This window comes from Oncorhynchus tshawytscha, unplaced genomic scaffold (genome assembly GCF_018296145.1).
Source record: "Oncorhynchus tshawytscha isolate Ot180627B unplaced genomic scaffold, Otsh_v2.0 Un_scaffold_1528_pilon_pilon, whole genome shotgun sequence".
Taxonomy (NCBI): Eukaryota; Metazoa; Chordata; class Actinopteri; order Salmoniformes; family Salmonidae; genus Oncorhynchus; species Oncorhynchus tshawytscha.
Window position 1 is genome coordinate 105862 of NW_024609832.1, and position 13943 is coordinate 119804.

The 13943-nt window shown below is 45.2% G+C and overlaps 2 protein-coding genes across 3 annotated transcripts; both read left to right on the forward strand.

The window, feature by feature from the left end:
* Window positions 1-4044: 4044 nt before the first annotated feature.
* Window positions 4045-10312, forward strand: LOC112235121 (cytokine receptor-like factor 1). 2 transcript variants are annotated; one of them, XM_042319550.1, is made up of 8 exons: window positions 4045-4464; window positions 6971-7249; window positions 7569-7698; window positions 7791-7960; window positions 8633-8865; window positions 8973-9066; window positions 9138-9323; window positions 9574-10312. In XM_042319550.1, the coding sequence occupies exons 1-8, from the start codon at window positions 4407-4409 to the stop codon at window positions 9588-9590; spliced, it is 1167 nt and encodes a 388-aa protein (XP_042175484.1). In that variant the 5' UTR covers window positions 4045-4406; the 3' UTR covers window positions 9591-10312. The 2 variants fall into 2 exon arrangements, with proteins under 2 accessions (XP_042175484.1, XP_042175483.1); XM_042319549.1 differs by having other exon boundaries at window positions 9138-9319.
* A 1159-nt stretch (window positions 10313-11471) lies between these two features.
* On the forward strand, window positions 11472-13687 carry LOC112235119 (outer dense fiber protein 3-like protein 2). The gene is made up of 6 exons (XM_024403513.2): window positions 11472-11931; window positions 12160-12270; window positions 12474-12587; window positions 12748-12874; window positions 12983-13169; window positions 13342-13687. The coding sequence occupies exons 1-6, from the start codon at window positions 11889-11891 to the stop codon at window positions 13498-13500; spliced, it is 741 nt and encodes a 246-aa protein (XP_024259281.1). The 5' UTR covers window positions 11472-11888; the 3' UTR covers window positions 13501-13687.
* The last annotated feature ends 256 nt before the right edge of the window (window positions 13688-13943 follow it).

Genomic DNA, 13943 nt, shown 5'->3' on the forward strand with positions numbered 1-13943 from the left:
ATGCTCTATCAACTGAGCGACAGAGGACTACGCTGAGTATGATATGCACTGTTATAAACTGGGTGGTTCGAGCCCTGAATGCTGATTGGCTGACAGCTGTGGTATATCGGACCGTATACCAAGGGTTTGACAAAACATGTATTATTTACTGCTTTTACTGTTGCTCCATTTCTATCCATCGGAGGGCAGTACCTACAAGCTTGTTCTGTATGTGTCAATGGCTGTATATTTAAGCAATACGGCACCTCGGGGGTTTGTGGTATATGGCCAATATACCACGGCTAAGGGCTGTGTCCAGGCACTCCGCGTTGTGTCGTGCATAAGAACAACCCTTAGCCGTGGTATGTTGGTCATACACCACACCGCCTCGGGTCTTATTGCTTACATATACAGCCATTGACACATACAGAACAAGCTTGTAGGTACTGCCCTCCAATGGATAGAAATGGAGCAGCAGGCCCTCTCAGTCGTACTGTAGCTCCACATTATTGGGTTGGGGAGTAGCCTACGGGTGAAAGCAGCCAGTATCCAATCTATCCAACCCAGCTAGTTCAAATAAACATGCACTTCACATGTACTTGTAATTCAGGCCATAAAACCAGAGGGATTTACAGACAAAACCTTGATCCCCGTCTCCTCAATGTAGTGTTTTGCTTTTTTTGATTGTTGATGGCATAGAGTAGACCAACACATTGGGTCCAGATGGGAACAGAGGGAGAGAAGCTGAGAGAGAGAGAGACACGTAGGGGGACAGAGAAGGAGAAACATAAGTTACATTGGCATGTTTTAGAGGCCCTGCCATAAGAGAGACAGACAGAGAGAGGGAGAAGAAAGAGGTTGACATACATCTGTCATGCATTATTTCAGGAGAGAGAGAGAGAGAGAGAGAGAGAGAGAGAGAGAGAGAGAGAGAGAGAGAGAGAGAGAGAGAGAGAGAGAGAGAGAGAGAGAGAGATAATGACGACAGTCTGATTGGTTCTCTCCTTTGTCAGGGGTTTAATCCCTGATATGCACAATCCCTCTGGAGGAGTAGCCCTGCTTTGTGTCTCTGGATGGAACTGGTTCATAACCAGGTACTGACGGTCTTCAAACAACATTCTTCTCCTAATCAGGCAGGATTGGACCTCTCTCTGCTTTTCTCTGATTACCTCTCTCTCTTACTTTCTATCTCTCCCTTTCTCTCTCCAACTCTTTGTCTCTCTATCCCCTTCACTTTCTTGCTCCATCGCTCTTTCTTCCTCCCTCTTGTTCTTTCTATCTCTCCCTTGGTACATCATCTTGTACTCAGATAGAGTTGGAGTGGTTCCCAGTCCTGATTAGAGGGCTCTAACTCCAACTTCTCCTAAAACCTCCTGCGGGGTCTATACACAGAGGAGAATAATACGCGTATCATCACAATCTATTCTATTCTATTGTACTGGAATCTACAGTACTGGATTCATTTTGATGTGCCCCTCAATGGAAGCATCCTTCCCCTGTGAGACACAAGCATAGAACCAAATGAGGAAAGCATGTTATTCCCCTTCAGAAATACTTGTAATAGGCCCCCGACATGAAAATAATCCAATTTTTGCTTTTCAAGTTTATAGAACAATTTTCTGGAAACTTTGCAAAAAGCCACATTGGGCTTCGATGTATGAAAACTTTACGTTAAGAAAACTGTGAAAATCTATAAAAATCACATCAAAATGAATCCAAAACATTAACATGTGATGTAAAATGTCAAATTATATATGAATCTGAAATGAAGTCATTTTGTCTAAAATAGCAAATTTGAACATATATTTTTGAAAGGATCAACTATTTTGTGTTTTTAGTATGTACGAAGAACATCTAACCTGCTTTATTTAGTTGTCCTTTCTGGCTGAACTTGGAGGATAACCTCCTATCTTACTCTTTTATAACTAAATGAATGGTTGTCAACTGCAGTATTTTGACCTCATAAACCACACCTTTTTGTTTGCCTGTTCTTTTGATGTGTAGAAGGAACATCCAAGTAGCTATTGAAGTCTTTGGTTGTCCATATCTGTAGAATTTGGAAGAGAAACAATCTCTTAGACGTTTCTGTAACTATATGAATGCAACCCTATGTCTCAGGTTTGCAAACCCTTTAAGCCCAATGTTGCATCACTTGCAAAACTACCTTTAGCTCTGGCTCAGAATGTTTGTTTCTTGATTTATTTACAGAATCAGAACACAGAAAACAATATTTCAAGTAATTGTGTATGGGACCAGTGGGGTCTCAGTCGAATGGACAGGTTTCTAATGTTTCAGAGGCTACTGATGCCACAACGATGCTACTGACACAACAAATACTAGTAAGAGATGAATCTGGGTCTAAGGAGATGCACTAGGTAGTGTTTGACATCATTTTTTTCTTTAGGACCTGTACATGTTGCAATTCTTTTTTTCGACCCCATGCCACATGGTTTTGCCATAGGCCCATGTTCCCATCAGCGTGGTCTGGTTTAAAGGGAATAAGCCTGTCTTCCCATGTCTGTTACAGTAGTACTGGATTGAACTATCTCCATCCTGTCCTCCTCAATGTTGAACCAGCTTACCCTCAGTGTGTGTGTGTGTGTGTGTGTGTGTGTGCGCGCGCATGTGTGCCAACTAACATATATTTTTTTGCATTGATGAGAAACATTCTCCTTTCAGTCCTTTCCGTTCAATCAACACCCCCTTTAGCAAATCAGTTTCATTCCAGCAGTCTTAGAGGGGCTTATAAATGACACAACACGGGGTTCTTATTCATTCAACAACAAAAAAATCACACTTACGGGATGCCCAGACACAGTCGCCGCACCACGAGCGGGAATCACCTCGGGAACAACAGTCGCCTCCCGGAGTCGAGAGAAAGCATGGCATTGTGGAACATTTGCCTCTGAATCAGTTAACATTCTTAGTCTCTGTTACACTAACTGACTCAAAGAAGAGAGGGGGAGAAGGAGAGAAAGCAAGAGAGAGAGAGGATGAGGGGGGAAGAGAGAGACCGAGAGAACGACTGAGAGAAAGAAAAAGAGAGAGAGGATGAGGGGGGAAGAGAGAGACCGAGAGAACAGCTGAGAGAGAGAAAGAAAGAGAGAGAGAGGATGAGGGGGGAAGAGAGAGACCGAGAGAACGGCTGAGAGAAAGAAAGAGAGAGAGAGGATGAGGGGGGAAGAGAGAGAGAGAGAACGACTGAAAGAGAGGGGGATGCCAACTTCAGACATTAGTCATAGTGCCCATTGAGATGTTCAACTTGAACAGTGTTTTTTTATATCCTACAAGACAATGCAGTATGATTGAGTAGACTGGATGGCGTGACTGTAGTCTACCTTACATCACCGTCTCTCTCATGTGAATTAAGACATCTAGTGAGTTATCCAAAGCATCAGATGACACCCACTCTCACCAATCCTACAATGTCAAATCAGTGATTACGTCAAAGGGAAGGAAGGTAGGAATGAAAGAAGAACTGAAGGAAGGAATGACCGATGAAAATATTGATGAAATATTTAATATAATTGGGAAAAGTGACAAGTTCCAATCACAGCTAGTTGGTGGGGGAGGGATGGGTGTAGACTCAGAATGTACTACTGTAAGACATAATATGTATTGTTCCCTGCAGCCCAAGGCATTGGGTATATGGGTTATGCAAGATACCACAATACATCCCTTTCACCACCTGTCACCATAACGTCAAAACAAACACAAACCCAAGCACCAAACCATCTCAGATATCACACACATGCACGCATAGACACACGCATGCACACATAGACACACAGACACACGCATGCACGCATAGACACACAGACACACGCATGCACGCACATACACACACACACACACACTGTGTGGGAGTCAAAGTCATCATGAGGAAGTTTCCTATAATGCTCTGTGACTCAACAGCCCCCCAGGCAGAAAAGAAGGAGGGAGAGAGAGAAGAGGGGGAAAGAGTGATTCGGTGAAAGTGAATGGCTCTGACTCGTTGACGCATCACAGGCCAAGAGATTGGGGGGGGGGTTTAAAAAGAGAGGAAAAGACTGGGAGGAAGAAAAAACGACTGGCGTCTGTGTGGGAAGAGGGAGGAGGAGCTTGAAAAAGTATGAACTTTTGTGTGAAGACGCAGACAGACAGAAGGAGAAACACTAGAATTACTTAACGGAGTTTGGAAAAGCTCACGACTACCGATGGTCTCTTTCGAACCGGAGATGGTTTGCAATCAACTGATCAAATAATAGGTTTGGACCGAGTTTGGACATGAAAGACTCCTCTTCTCGCATCTTGGGACTGCGGTGCAATTCACCTTGAACCTGTGCGGTTTTCCCCATCCTAACCTGTGTAAATTATACTCTATTAATAGAAGCGTAAAAAGTGGAGAGTTTGCCGACTGAACGAAAGAAGATAAAAGTTGCCATAAAATGTTGTCATTATTATTCTTGATTCTGTACATTCCTGCTGTTGTGTCCTCATCGTCACGTAAGTGCAGCAGCTCTTCCATGTGATAACACACGTTGTCTGTAAAGCTGGTTTGGTAGGATATAGCCTACTGTTAGATAATAGCCTACCTTGTTAATGGGCTGAACGGTATTGTTTATGCGGGTTTCATAGGGAATGAGTGTACAAAATAATTGCTCTAACAATGGAAAGTCCTACATCTTTTGAAACGATTATCCATAATATTGTAATAATAATTTGAGGTAAATATTAAGTGATTTGAACGCAGGGAATCAGATTTAGTAGGCTACCTTATTTTTCCAATTTTTCAAATTAAATTAAATGAACAGGCTAAACTTAATTGTAATGCATTTCATAAAGAAATACAATAACATTTGAGATCTGTATCCAGCATCAAACATTAGGTAAAATAATGCAATATTGCTTTATGTAAAATATTGCAATATTAAAACAATTTTAAAAAGTAATTTCCATGAACAATCACTAGCCCTTATAGATTTTATGAAATGGTGAAATAATAGTCCTAGCTAAACACAGATCTCGGTTTTCTTGACCATGCTATTGAAAATCCGTGTCCCAAGAGGATGGATTTCAACAGGTCGGCTCTTAATTCGTTTAACACATGTAGCACTGGGCTGTCACCGAGGCAACACCACGGTGACATCATATGGTCGGGTCTCAGGGAATATTAACCGCCAGCTTAATACAAAGTAAAGTAAATAAATCACAGTTATGTGCTGCGGTATGTCGGCTAGATTTTGTGTCTGAGTCCAGTTTATTTGTATAGGTGAGGTCATAAAACTACGGAGGCCTAGATTATTATTGTCTAACCATGAATTTTGTATGTATTTTCAGTTGTTTCGGGTTATTGAAGAAATGAATGTTTGCGACAGTAGTGAGCTACTGCCTCTATAGCAAGAAGGCTTGGACTTTTATGGCACAGGAGATTGTTTCCACAGAGTTGCTGGTTGAAGAGCAAGACCCACTGCTGCCATCCCCCCAATTACTCCAGTGATAGATTCATAACAAAGCAATACACGTTTTTTGAAAGGTTATTTTTTCCTGGTTTGGATGTGCATCAGCACTCTCCTCACCACTGAAGACCTTTAGGCTGCCTTGTGAACGGTCTCTCGCCTTCCTTTCCATGTCATGTTGATGCTCTCTAGTTGATCTTCTTGTTGTCAACGTTTCCAGTGAAAACTCCCACTCACTCATCATAGTCAAAGTAACTGCCATTCAGAAAACATCACATGGCTCGATATGGCTAAATGTTGCATGACTTCTTGTTTCAATTCACTCACATACAAGGCCTCCGTCAAATGTTCCACGTGTGGCTCCTCTGTCCCGTAGACGGACAGAAACACACACTACCTTTGAACTGTTCCGTGCAGGAGCGAAAGGTAAACAGGGTTTTAGAAACCAGAGGATTAGTCGCTTTCCAAGCATCCTTGAAGACTGACATCCAGAACCAGGAGGGTCTAAAACCAGAGGCCATTTATCATCTTCACAACACCAGTGCTGTAATACAGGGCTTTAGCTCGACAGCTTGTGTGTTTACTTAGATTTAAAGCAATGCTTTTCACCCCTGAGAAACAAACAGGGTGTTGCAGACATTTGTTCCATCCAAGCACTTAACACATCTGATCTAACTGACCACCATCTTGGCTCTGTGCCTGGATGGAAAGAAAACCCTGCAGAAATGATCAATGCTCAGTCTCAGACATGAACGAAAACAAACATTCTTTACAAGCCGTATAATCAGTGCACAGAACACTCTCACCAGAAGAAAACACTGTTGCACCTTTAAACCTTCATCTGTATGAGCAGCCTTACCTCAGGGGACCTCCTTTCTAGAAACAAATACGATTTTACAGCCCATAGTTACTTCTTCAGAACCCATCAGGAGAGTAAATACACAAGTGTAATTGCATCTGTCGTTGAGGTCTTTAGAATGAATGTTCTGCTGCTTAATTCAGGGCCATTCCCTCTGCCTGGCCTGTAATACTGTGGTGGTGAGACCATGATTGTTATGGAGCTGGATCGTTGTTTGATTGGCTAATCACGGCCTGGCTTCCTCTCCACGATGATACATTTACAGCATCAGCGTTGACAGTGTTTTGGTGTAAATAGTGTGTGTGTGTGTGTGTGTGTGTGTGTGTTGTCGAGGAGGAGTTTTGGTGAAATGAACGTCTTCATATGAGCTTCCTCAAAGCACAACACAGCCTTTTTGTCTGTTCAACACTCGTGGCTTGAGGATGAGACTTGTAGAGGTCTGACAATGTGATAAACACTCTGCGTCTATGGAAATGGAAATCTGGGTTCACTACTGACCTGGGAATTACTGCTGTGTTCTAGAATACAGTAGCCTATTTGTCGGATATTCTCTTCTGAATAATTGAATCAGTAAAAACCCGTCTCTCTCTTTCCCCTCTCGTCTGTCTCTTTCCCTCTGCTTACTGTGAATCAATAGTTCAATCAACCATTCTTTAATCCATGTATTCACTCATCCCATCTCTCTCCCCTCCAGAGATGGCTGGGATCTTCCCCCAGGACCCAGCCCTGCCCATCGGCTCCACCCTCACTGCCACATGTTCAGTCAGCCCTGATCTGGGCCTCCACGCCAGCTCTCTGTTCTGGAGCCTGAATGGCCGCCGGCTGCCCAGCTCTTCTTACAGCGTGTTGAGCCCTACGGCCCTCAGTGTCACCCTGCCGGGCCTGCCAGCCTCTAGGCAGAGGTCAGGGGACAACCTGGTGTGTCACAACCATGGAGGACATGTTCTGGCCGGGTCCTGCCTCTACATTGGGAGTAAGTGGAGCACACACACACACACACACACATCTAGCAGCAGCACCTAGCGCACACATAGTTAAAAGTTAACAGTGTTATACCAGTCTTATATCAGAGTACCAACCTGTGGTGGATGAGTAACTGTAGGGTCTTTAGTCCTGTTAACTCCTGTGTTATTACACCATGTTGTGATGCATTACTCCCTTTACTACTCCCTGGACATGGAGTCTGACACACACACACATACAGGTCTGACCAGAATTTGAACCCCAAACAGACAGAAGAACATTCTGGACCAAAATATATCCTCTCTCCCTCCATCCACCTTCTCCCTCAGTGCCTCCAGTGAAGCCAGTCAACTTAACCTGCTGGTCCAGAAACACCAAAGACCTGACCTGTCGATGGGCACCGGGAGGACAGGGAGAGACCTTCATCAAGACCAAATACACACTCAAATACAAACTCAGGTACACACTCCTTACACACACTTAATACACATGCATACACATACATTCTAATACAGTCTGATTCTATTATATGTGTGTGTGTGTGTGTGTAGGTGGTATGGCAGAGAGAGAGAATGTGAGGAGTACAGTGCCGCCCAGCCATACTCTTGCTACATACCTCGTGACCTCGCCCTCTTCACGCCCTACGAGATCTGGGTGGAAGCCACCAATCAGCTCGGCTCAGCCACCTCTGATGTCATCACCCTGGATATCCTAGACGTGGGTGAGTGTGTGCGTGTGAGAGAGACAGAGACAGAGAGACAGAGAGAGAGTAAGTGCCTGAACTTTGACCCTCTGGCTTTAGAGCTTTACATCTGCCCCAGTTAAAAGTTGCCCTGGGGCACATATCCAGGATCAGCTTACCTAGCCCAAGACCTAACAGTAACCATAAGTGGAGAATCGTAAAACTGACCTAAGATAAACATCTAGGACCAACTTCATCCTACTACTTAGATCCCGACCCAGGATTTTGGGGGTGAGGGGGAACACACACACACACACACACAAATGGGGGAGGACGGGCATTTTGTAGAATGGAAGACCAGACACACCCTGCCTTTTGATGAGCTCATTTTCCTTTTACTCACGCTGGGTGGTCACACACACACACACACACACACACACACACACACACACACACACCCTGCGGATGGGGCAGGGCTAGGAAGGTGGACGATTGATGCGTTACACCACTCGAGTTACTACTCGCTGCTCCCTCATTTCCCTCCACACTGAAACTAATAACACACACTAACAGTACCTGTGCTGTATGACTTACTGTTACGGTCAGATCCAATTCACTCAGAGAAGAAAGAAATAACCATTCTTTTACACGGATCTTTCTGTTTTAAAGTAGTTCTGAGTTACGCTACCTCTTTCCCCTCCCCGTCCACAGTAACGACGGACCCGCCGACAGGTGTGAGTGTGAGTCGTGTGGGTAACCTGGAGGACCATCTGAGTGTTCGATGGGAGTCTCCCCCAGCTCTCAAAGACTTCCTGTTCCAGGCCAAGTACCAGATACGCTACCGGCTGGAGGACAACTCAGACTGGAAGGTCATGGATGACGTTGGGAACCTGACATCATGTCGCCTGGCAGGCCTGAGACCGGGTACTGTGTATTTTGTCCAGGTACGGCGTGTATGTGTGTGGTGTGTGTGTGTGTGTGTGTGTGTGTGTGTGTGTGTGTGTGTGTGTGTGTGTGTGTGTGTGTGGTAATCCCAGTGTGTTCTATGCAGGTGCGCTGTAACCCAGTAGGGATCTATGGGTCTCGTAGGGCTGGTATCTGGAGTGAATGGAGCCATCCTACTGCTGCTTCTACACCTCATAGTGGTGAGGACGCACACACACACACACACACACCCAAACACACACACTCTAACCCCCTCTCTCCCCTCCTACAGATCGTGTGTTATCAGGTTCGTGTGACTCCAAGTCTGGAGACTCCAATTCTACGTTACGTCGTGAGCTGAAGCAGTTCTTCGGCTGGGTACGGAATAATGCGTATGGCTGCGGCGGCATGTCAATCAAACTCTACGACCAATGGAGAGTCTGGATGCAGAAGTCCCACAAAACACGCAACCAGGTAGGTAAGGATCTAAGTAGAACTCACCTGCACTCGCGTACAACAACCACACACACAGGCATGCACACAGGCATGCACACAGGCATGCACACAGGCATGCACACAGGCATGCACACAGGCATGCACACAGGCATGCACACAGGCATGCACACAGGCATGCACACAGGTCTTATTGAATCATTTGTATCATCATGTTTGAATCGTTCAGCTTTTTGTTGTGCAGGGAAATCCTCATAAGTTTTTCTCTCTCTCAGGTCCTACAAGGGGATAAGTCATAGTACGCATCACCCCTGCCTTTAAACAACCAGCAACAAAGTCAAGACAACATGTGTGTGAAAAATGGTGTCCCCTAAATGCTGTGGTTTTGCATACACCATTCAGCGACGGAAGAAGGGGGCAGAAATACAATTTTGGGGACAGTGTCTCTAGACCTGCCCCATCCGCAGGGTGTGTGTGCTGTAATTATTTAACAAGACGTGGAGGAATAAGACATTGAGGAATAGTGATTTTCTTCTTACTGTGGGAATACTGGCAGCTCTGAAAAGCTAGCGATCCACAGCACCCTCTAGTGGAAGTTAACAAACTGGGAGGAACAGTGGAGACAGAGGGCCAGAGTAATGTTTCTAGTCACATCCCAGTCTTAAACCATGACGACCCAATCAGAACTGTCTGTGACCCACTATTTGTGAACCCTGGTCTGGGAGGGTGGGGGGGGGGGACTATTAAGGACTATTAACTGACATTGTGTTACAGGACTATTAACTGACATTGTTGTCTGTGTCGGTGTGGAGATCTGTCTTAATAATAAGTAGGGTCAGGAGTTTTTCCTGATCATATGGCCCTGCCCAGGAACACCTCCTGACCATAATGCTAATGTATTTTTCTACAGAATTGTACTATCATATTTAAACTATTATTTTGTGTTACTAAGTTATGTTTGGTTACTGATAATGTTATTGACTTAATTATGAATTATAGTTTGGTTTGAAAGAGTTTGGAAGTCATTCTATTCACACACACTTGCACACACCCCCGGACACACACACCCACAGACACACACACCCACAGACACACACACCCCGGACACACACACCCACAGACACACACCCCCAGACACACACTCGCACACACCCCCAGACACACACCCCCAGACACACACTCGCACACACCCCCAGACACACACACCCCCAGACACACACACCCCCAGACACACACACCCCCAGACACACATCCCCAGACACACACACCCCCAGACACACAGCTGTGTTCCTCTATGCACTTATAGCCTGTCATGTTTCTGTTACTGATGTTACACTGGGGGAACAGGAATGATGTTCTCTATGTGTAATCTATACATGACTCCATTAACCCAGTTTATGGTGATACATAATCGGTAGCAACCCGACTCTGTTTATCCAGCATGTTTAGGGTCAACGGCCGTGTTGTCTGTCTGATGTTGATGACATGGCTGCAGTGTCCCGTTACTGCGGCCTGCGGTTGCCTGTTAATAATTAACCCGTGTTTGTTGGTCAGGGCTCTGCTCACAGTCTTTAGTTACATCTCTCTGCCTCCCAACACCCTTTATGTAAAGATATCCTATACAGTAACTTAAAGCTACACTCAGCAATATGACATCATTATGCCGGTCAGATTTCTCCTTACAGAATCAGCAGCAATGCACATTAGGGAGAGACAATAGTGAAGGTCTTGGTAAATCTGAATTCTGTGGTTGTTTATGTATGTATGTTAAGCAGGAAGTTGCCCCAATATGTGCGATGATATCCTATTGCTGAGTCTCCCTTTGAAGGGTCAGACTGTACCAGAGAGACAGAGGGGGCATCTAACGATTGCTGCAGGTGGGCAAAGTGTAGCTAATTGTCTATGCGTGACTAAATGGGTTTAAACCTCGGTCATCTGCGTGCCACAACATTATTAACCAGCTGAGCTAAAGCCTGTCTTCAGTCGCCAGGGAAGTGTACTCATCACATGGACATCGAGTCGCCTCTATGACACATGAACTCTAAGAAGAGAAGTGAGATGGTGATTCAGGTGTTCCCAGGGCTGCAGAATGGAGATAACGTTTCCTCAGCTTGTAAAGACCATCTATAATTCAGCCTATTAGGCTGTGTTTTTCCTGAAGAGGCTGGAGTGAATCAGTGACAGAACAGCAAAGAGTAAAGGGAAGGAAGAAGAGAGGAAAGAGAGAGAGATCTGTGTGCACGGAGTAGAGTTGTCAACTTATTCTGGGATACCTTTCGAGTGGTCTAACAAAGTTTTGTCGACAGACGTGAAGCAGGAAGGACCCGTACAGAGGATATGTTTTGACTAACGGGATCAAACCAGACCGAATCTTTTCTCCTGCTTGTTATTGTTGTGCTGATTGGTGATTGAATTTCTAGCTGCCAGCGAATCACAGGGCTGCCCACACAGACACAACTGACTGCTCTGGGAGAAGGTCCCTCAGCATTCTCTGAGGGTTGGCAACCCTAGCTGGGAGTGACAGAAGAACAACGTGTAAAAGAGGAAGAGAGGAGGGTTTGGAAAATAGAGAGAGAGGGATCGACAAATCATGGAGGTTAAGAGACGTCCGATAATCGCTGGCAGAGAGAAAGGTTTGTTGAAGACATCTATTATGTAACATGTTTACATTACAACTTTAATTTAATTGACAGGGACAGTATTCAACACGGTCATATTTCTGTTTTAACATCAATGGAAAAGTGAAATGTAGAAGCTCTAGAAACTGGAGGAGCAGGAATATGGAATTTGTATTTATTTTTGTTTTACATGACTGGAAAATAAACATGATCATTATCATCACCATCATTACTTGTTGCTAGGGCCAGGCCCCGGGCGCTATGCTCTCCCTCCAACCATTGGCTACATCAACCATGACCTCACCAAGCCCAGTAGCCCCGCCTACACCTTCCACAGACGTATGAGCAGCAGCAGTAAGTCTCTGAGGTCAATCTCTATTTCTCTTGTATGGTGAGTAGACCTTATTCACACCGTTGCCATAAGGATTCACACTCCAGGCTAGTAGGGCAGGAAGCAGAAGTCTATGGAAAGTACTGCTGACATTTTCCTCAAGTTTGACCTTTAAATTACCCTTTGACCTTTGTTATTATTCATTATTGTGGGTTCTTCTCCACAGTGGTCTCTGTGGATTGCAGTCCAGGACCCCAGTACCACATCGATGACAAGATGACCCGGTTCGGCCGCGTCGGTACCCCTTCTTACTCCATGCTCGGCAGGGCAAGACACTCCGGTGACACTAGCTACTCCCTGAATCAGATAAATTGTTCAATCAAACTTTATTACCCCAGTGGGCTGCTGGACATTCTTTACATTCTCTCTCTATCTGTCTCTCTCACCCCCCTCTCCCCCTCCCCCTCCCCCGTATCTCTCTCCATCACTCTCAATTCTAGCTGAACTCTTCCAGACTCCAGGTCCAGGTGCCTACAGCCCAGAGAAACCTCATCTCAGAACTCCCTCCTACACTATTGGCTCTCGGTCACGCTACCGTATAATGGATTCTGTGCCCGCCCCTAACCGGTACAAATGAAAGAGAGAGAGACAGTGAGAGAGAGAGAGAGAGAGAGAGAGGGAGAGCGGGTAAAGAGGGACCCTATATCATTCATATCATTCTAATCATCCTCCCAGGTACACCCTCCCTAACCTGCTGGGTTCCCAGGTGCCCCACAAGCCGTCCAGTGCCAGCTACAGCTTGGCGGGGCGCAGACAGGTAGGCGCTCCATCAGAAGACCTGTCCATGACCCCTGGACCAGGACGCTACAACAGTACTGATCCCAGCGTCTACCTCACACGACAGCCGTCCTTCTCTATGCAGGTTTATAGCTTTATCTTATATTTATGTAGGTATTTAATTCGCTTTTTAGCTATTTATTTATTTACAATTTAACATTTTGTATAGTATTTTCTTGCATATCTCTTCCTCTAAATTAGAGTATCGGGATGTTTCCTTTAAAATAAAGTTGGATGTGATTTTAATTTTGATCCAGAGCCGGACTACCCGGGCCAGTGATCAGTCTCAGAAGCCTGGGCCAGGGACCCACAGCCCGGAGAAGGTCCTGCTCCACCTCCCCAGACCTCCTGCCTTCTCCCTGGGCATCAGACACTCAGAGTTCATTACTCCTCTGGTGGTGGTTGTTTCCGACTGATTTTTATTGGAGTTTCACACGGAGTTTGTGGAAATGCTGGAGTCAGTCCTGAGTTAAATACCACTGTGATGTTTTAATGAGAACATTTAGCACAATGTTGGAAAAGTGAGTCACAAATAGAGTGTTTTTATTATCATTGTTAAGCCAAGTTGTGGATCTATGGGTGTGACCTGTGTTGATGTGTGTGTGTGTGTGTGTGTGTGTGTGTGTGTGTGTGTGTGTGTGTGTGTGTGTGTGTGTGTGTGTGTGTGTGTGTGTGTGTGTGTGTGTGTGTGTGTGTGTGTGTGTGTGTTTGTTTGTTATCTCAGTGTGTACATGTGTGTGTTCAGTGTGCAAGCATGGTGACAGTAATAGGTAGGCTCCCGTCACTGCTCTGTCCCAGCCACATCAGTTCCATGGAACACACCTGAGCTCGATAATACCTCTCAGGAGACAGAACTTTC

What these genes read in the sequence shown, in the direction of transcription:
- LOC112235119 (XM_024403513.2), top strand. Translation starts at nt 11,889, where the DNA reads ATGGAGGTTAAGAGACGTCCGATAATCGCTGGCAGAGAGAAAG. An exon ending in CGGCAGGGCAAGACACTCCG is followed by an intron (nt 12,588 to 12,747) that starts GTGACACTAGCT and finishes TCTCAATTCTAG; the next exon opens with CTGAACTCTTCCAGACTCCA. An exon ending in AGCCGTCCTTCTCTATGCAG is followed by an intron (nt 13,170 to 13,341) that starts GTTTATAGCTTT and finishes ATTTTGATCCAG; the next exon opens with AGCCGGACTACCCGGGCCAG.
- LOC112235121 (XM_042319549.1), top strand. Translation starts at nt 4,407, where the DNA reads ATGTTGTCATTATTATTCTTGATTCTGTACATTCCTGCTGTTGTGTCC. An exon ending in TGTTGTGTCCTCATCGTCAC is followed by an intron (nt 4,465 to 6,970) that starts GTAAGTGCAGCA and finishes TCTCCCCTCCAG; the next exon opens with AGATGGCTGGGATCTTCCCC. An exon ending in ACACTCAAATACAAACTCAG is followed by an intron (nt 7,699 to 7,790) that starts GTACACACTCCT and finishes GTGTGTGTGTAG; the next exon opens with GTGGTATGGCAGAGAGAGAG.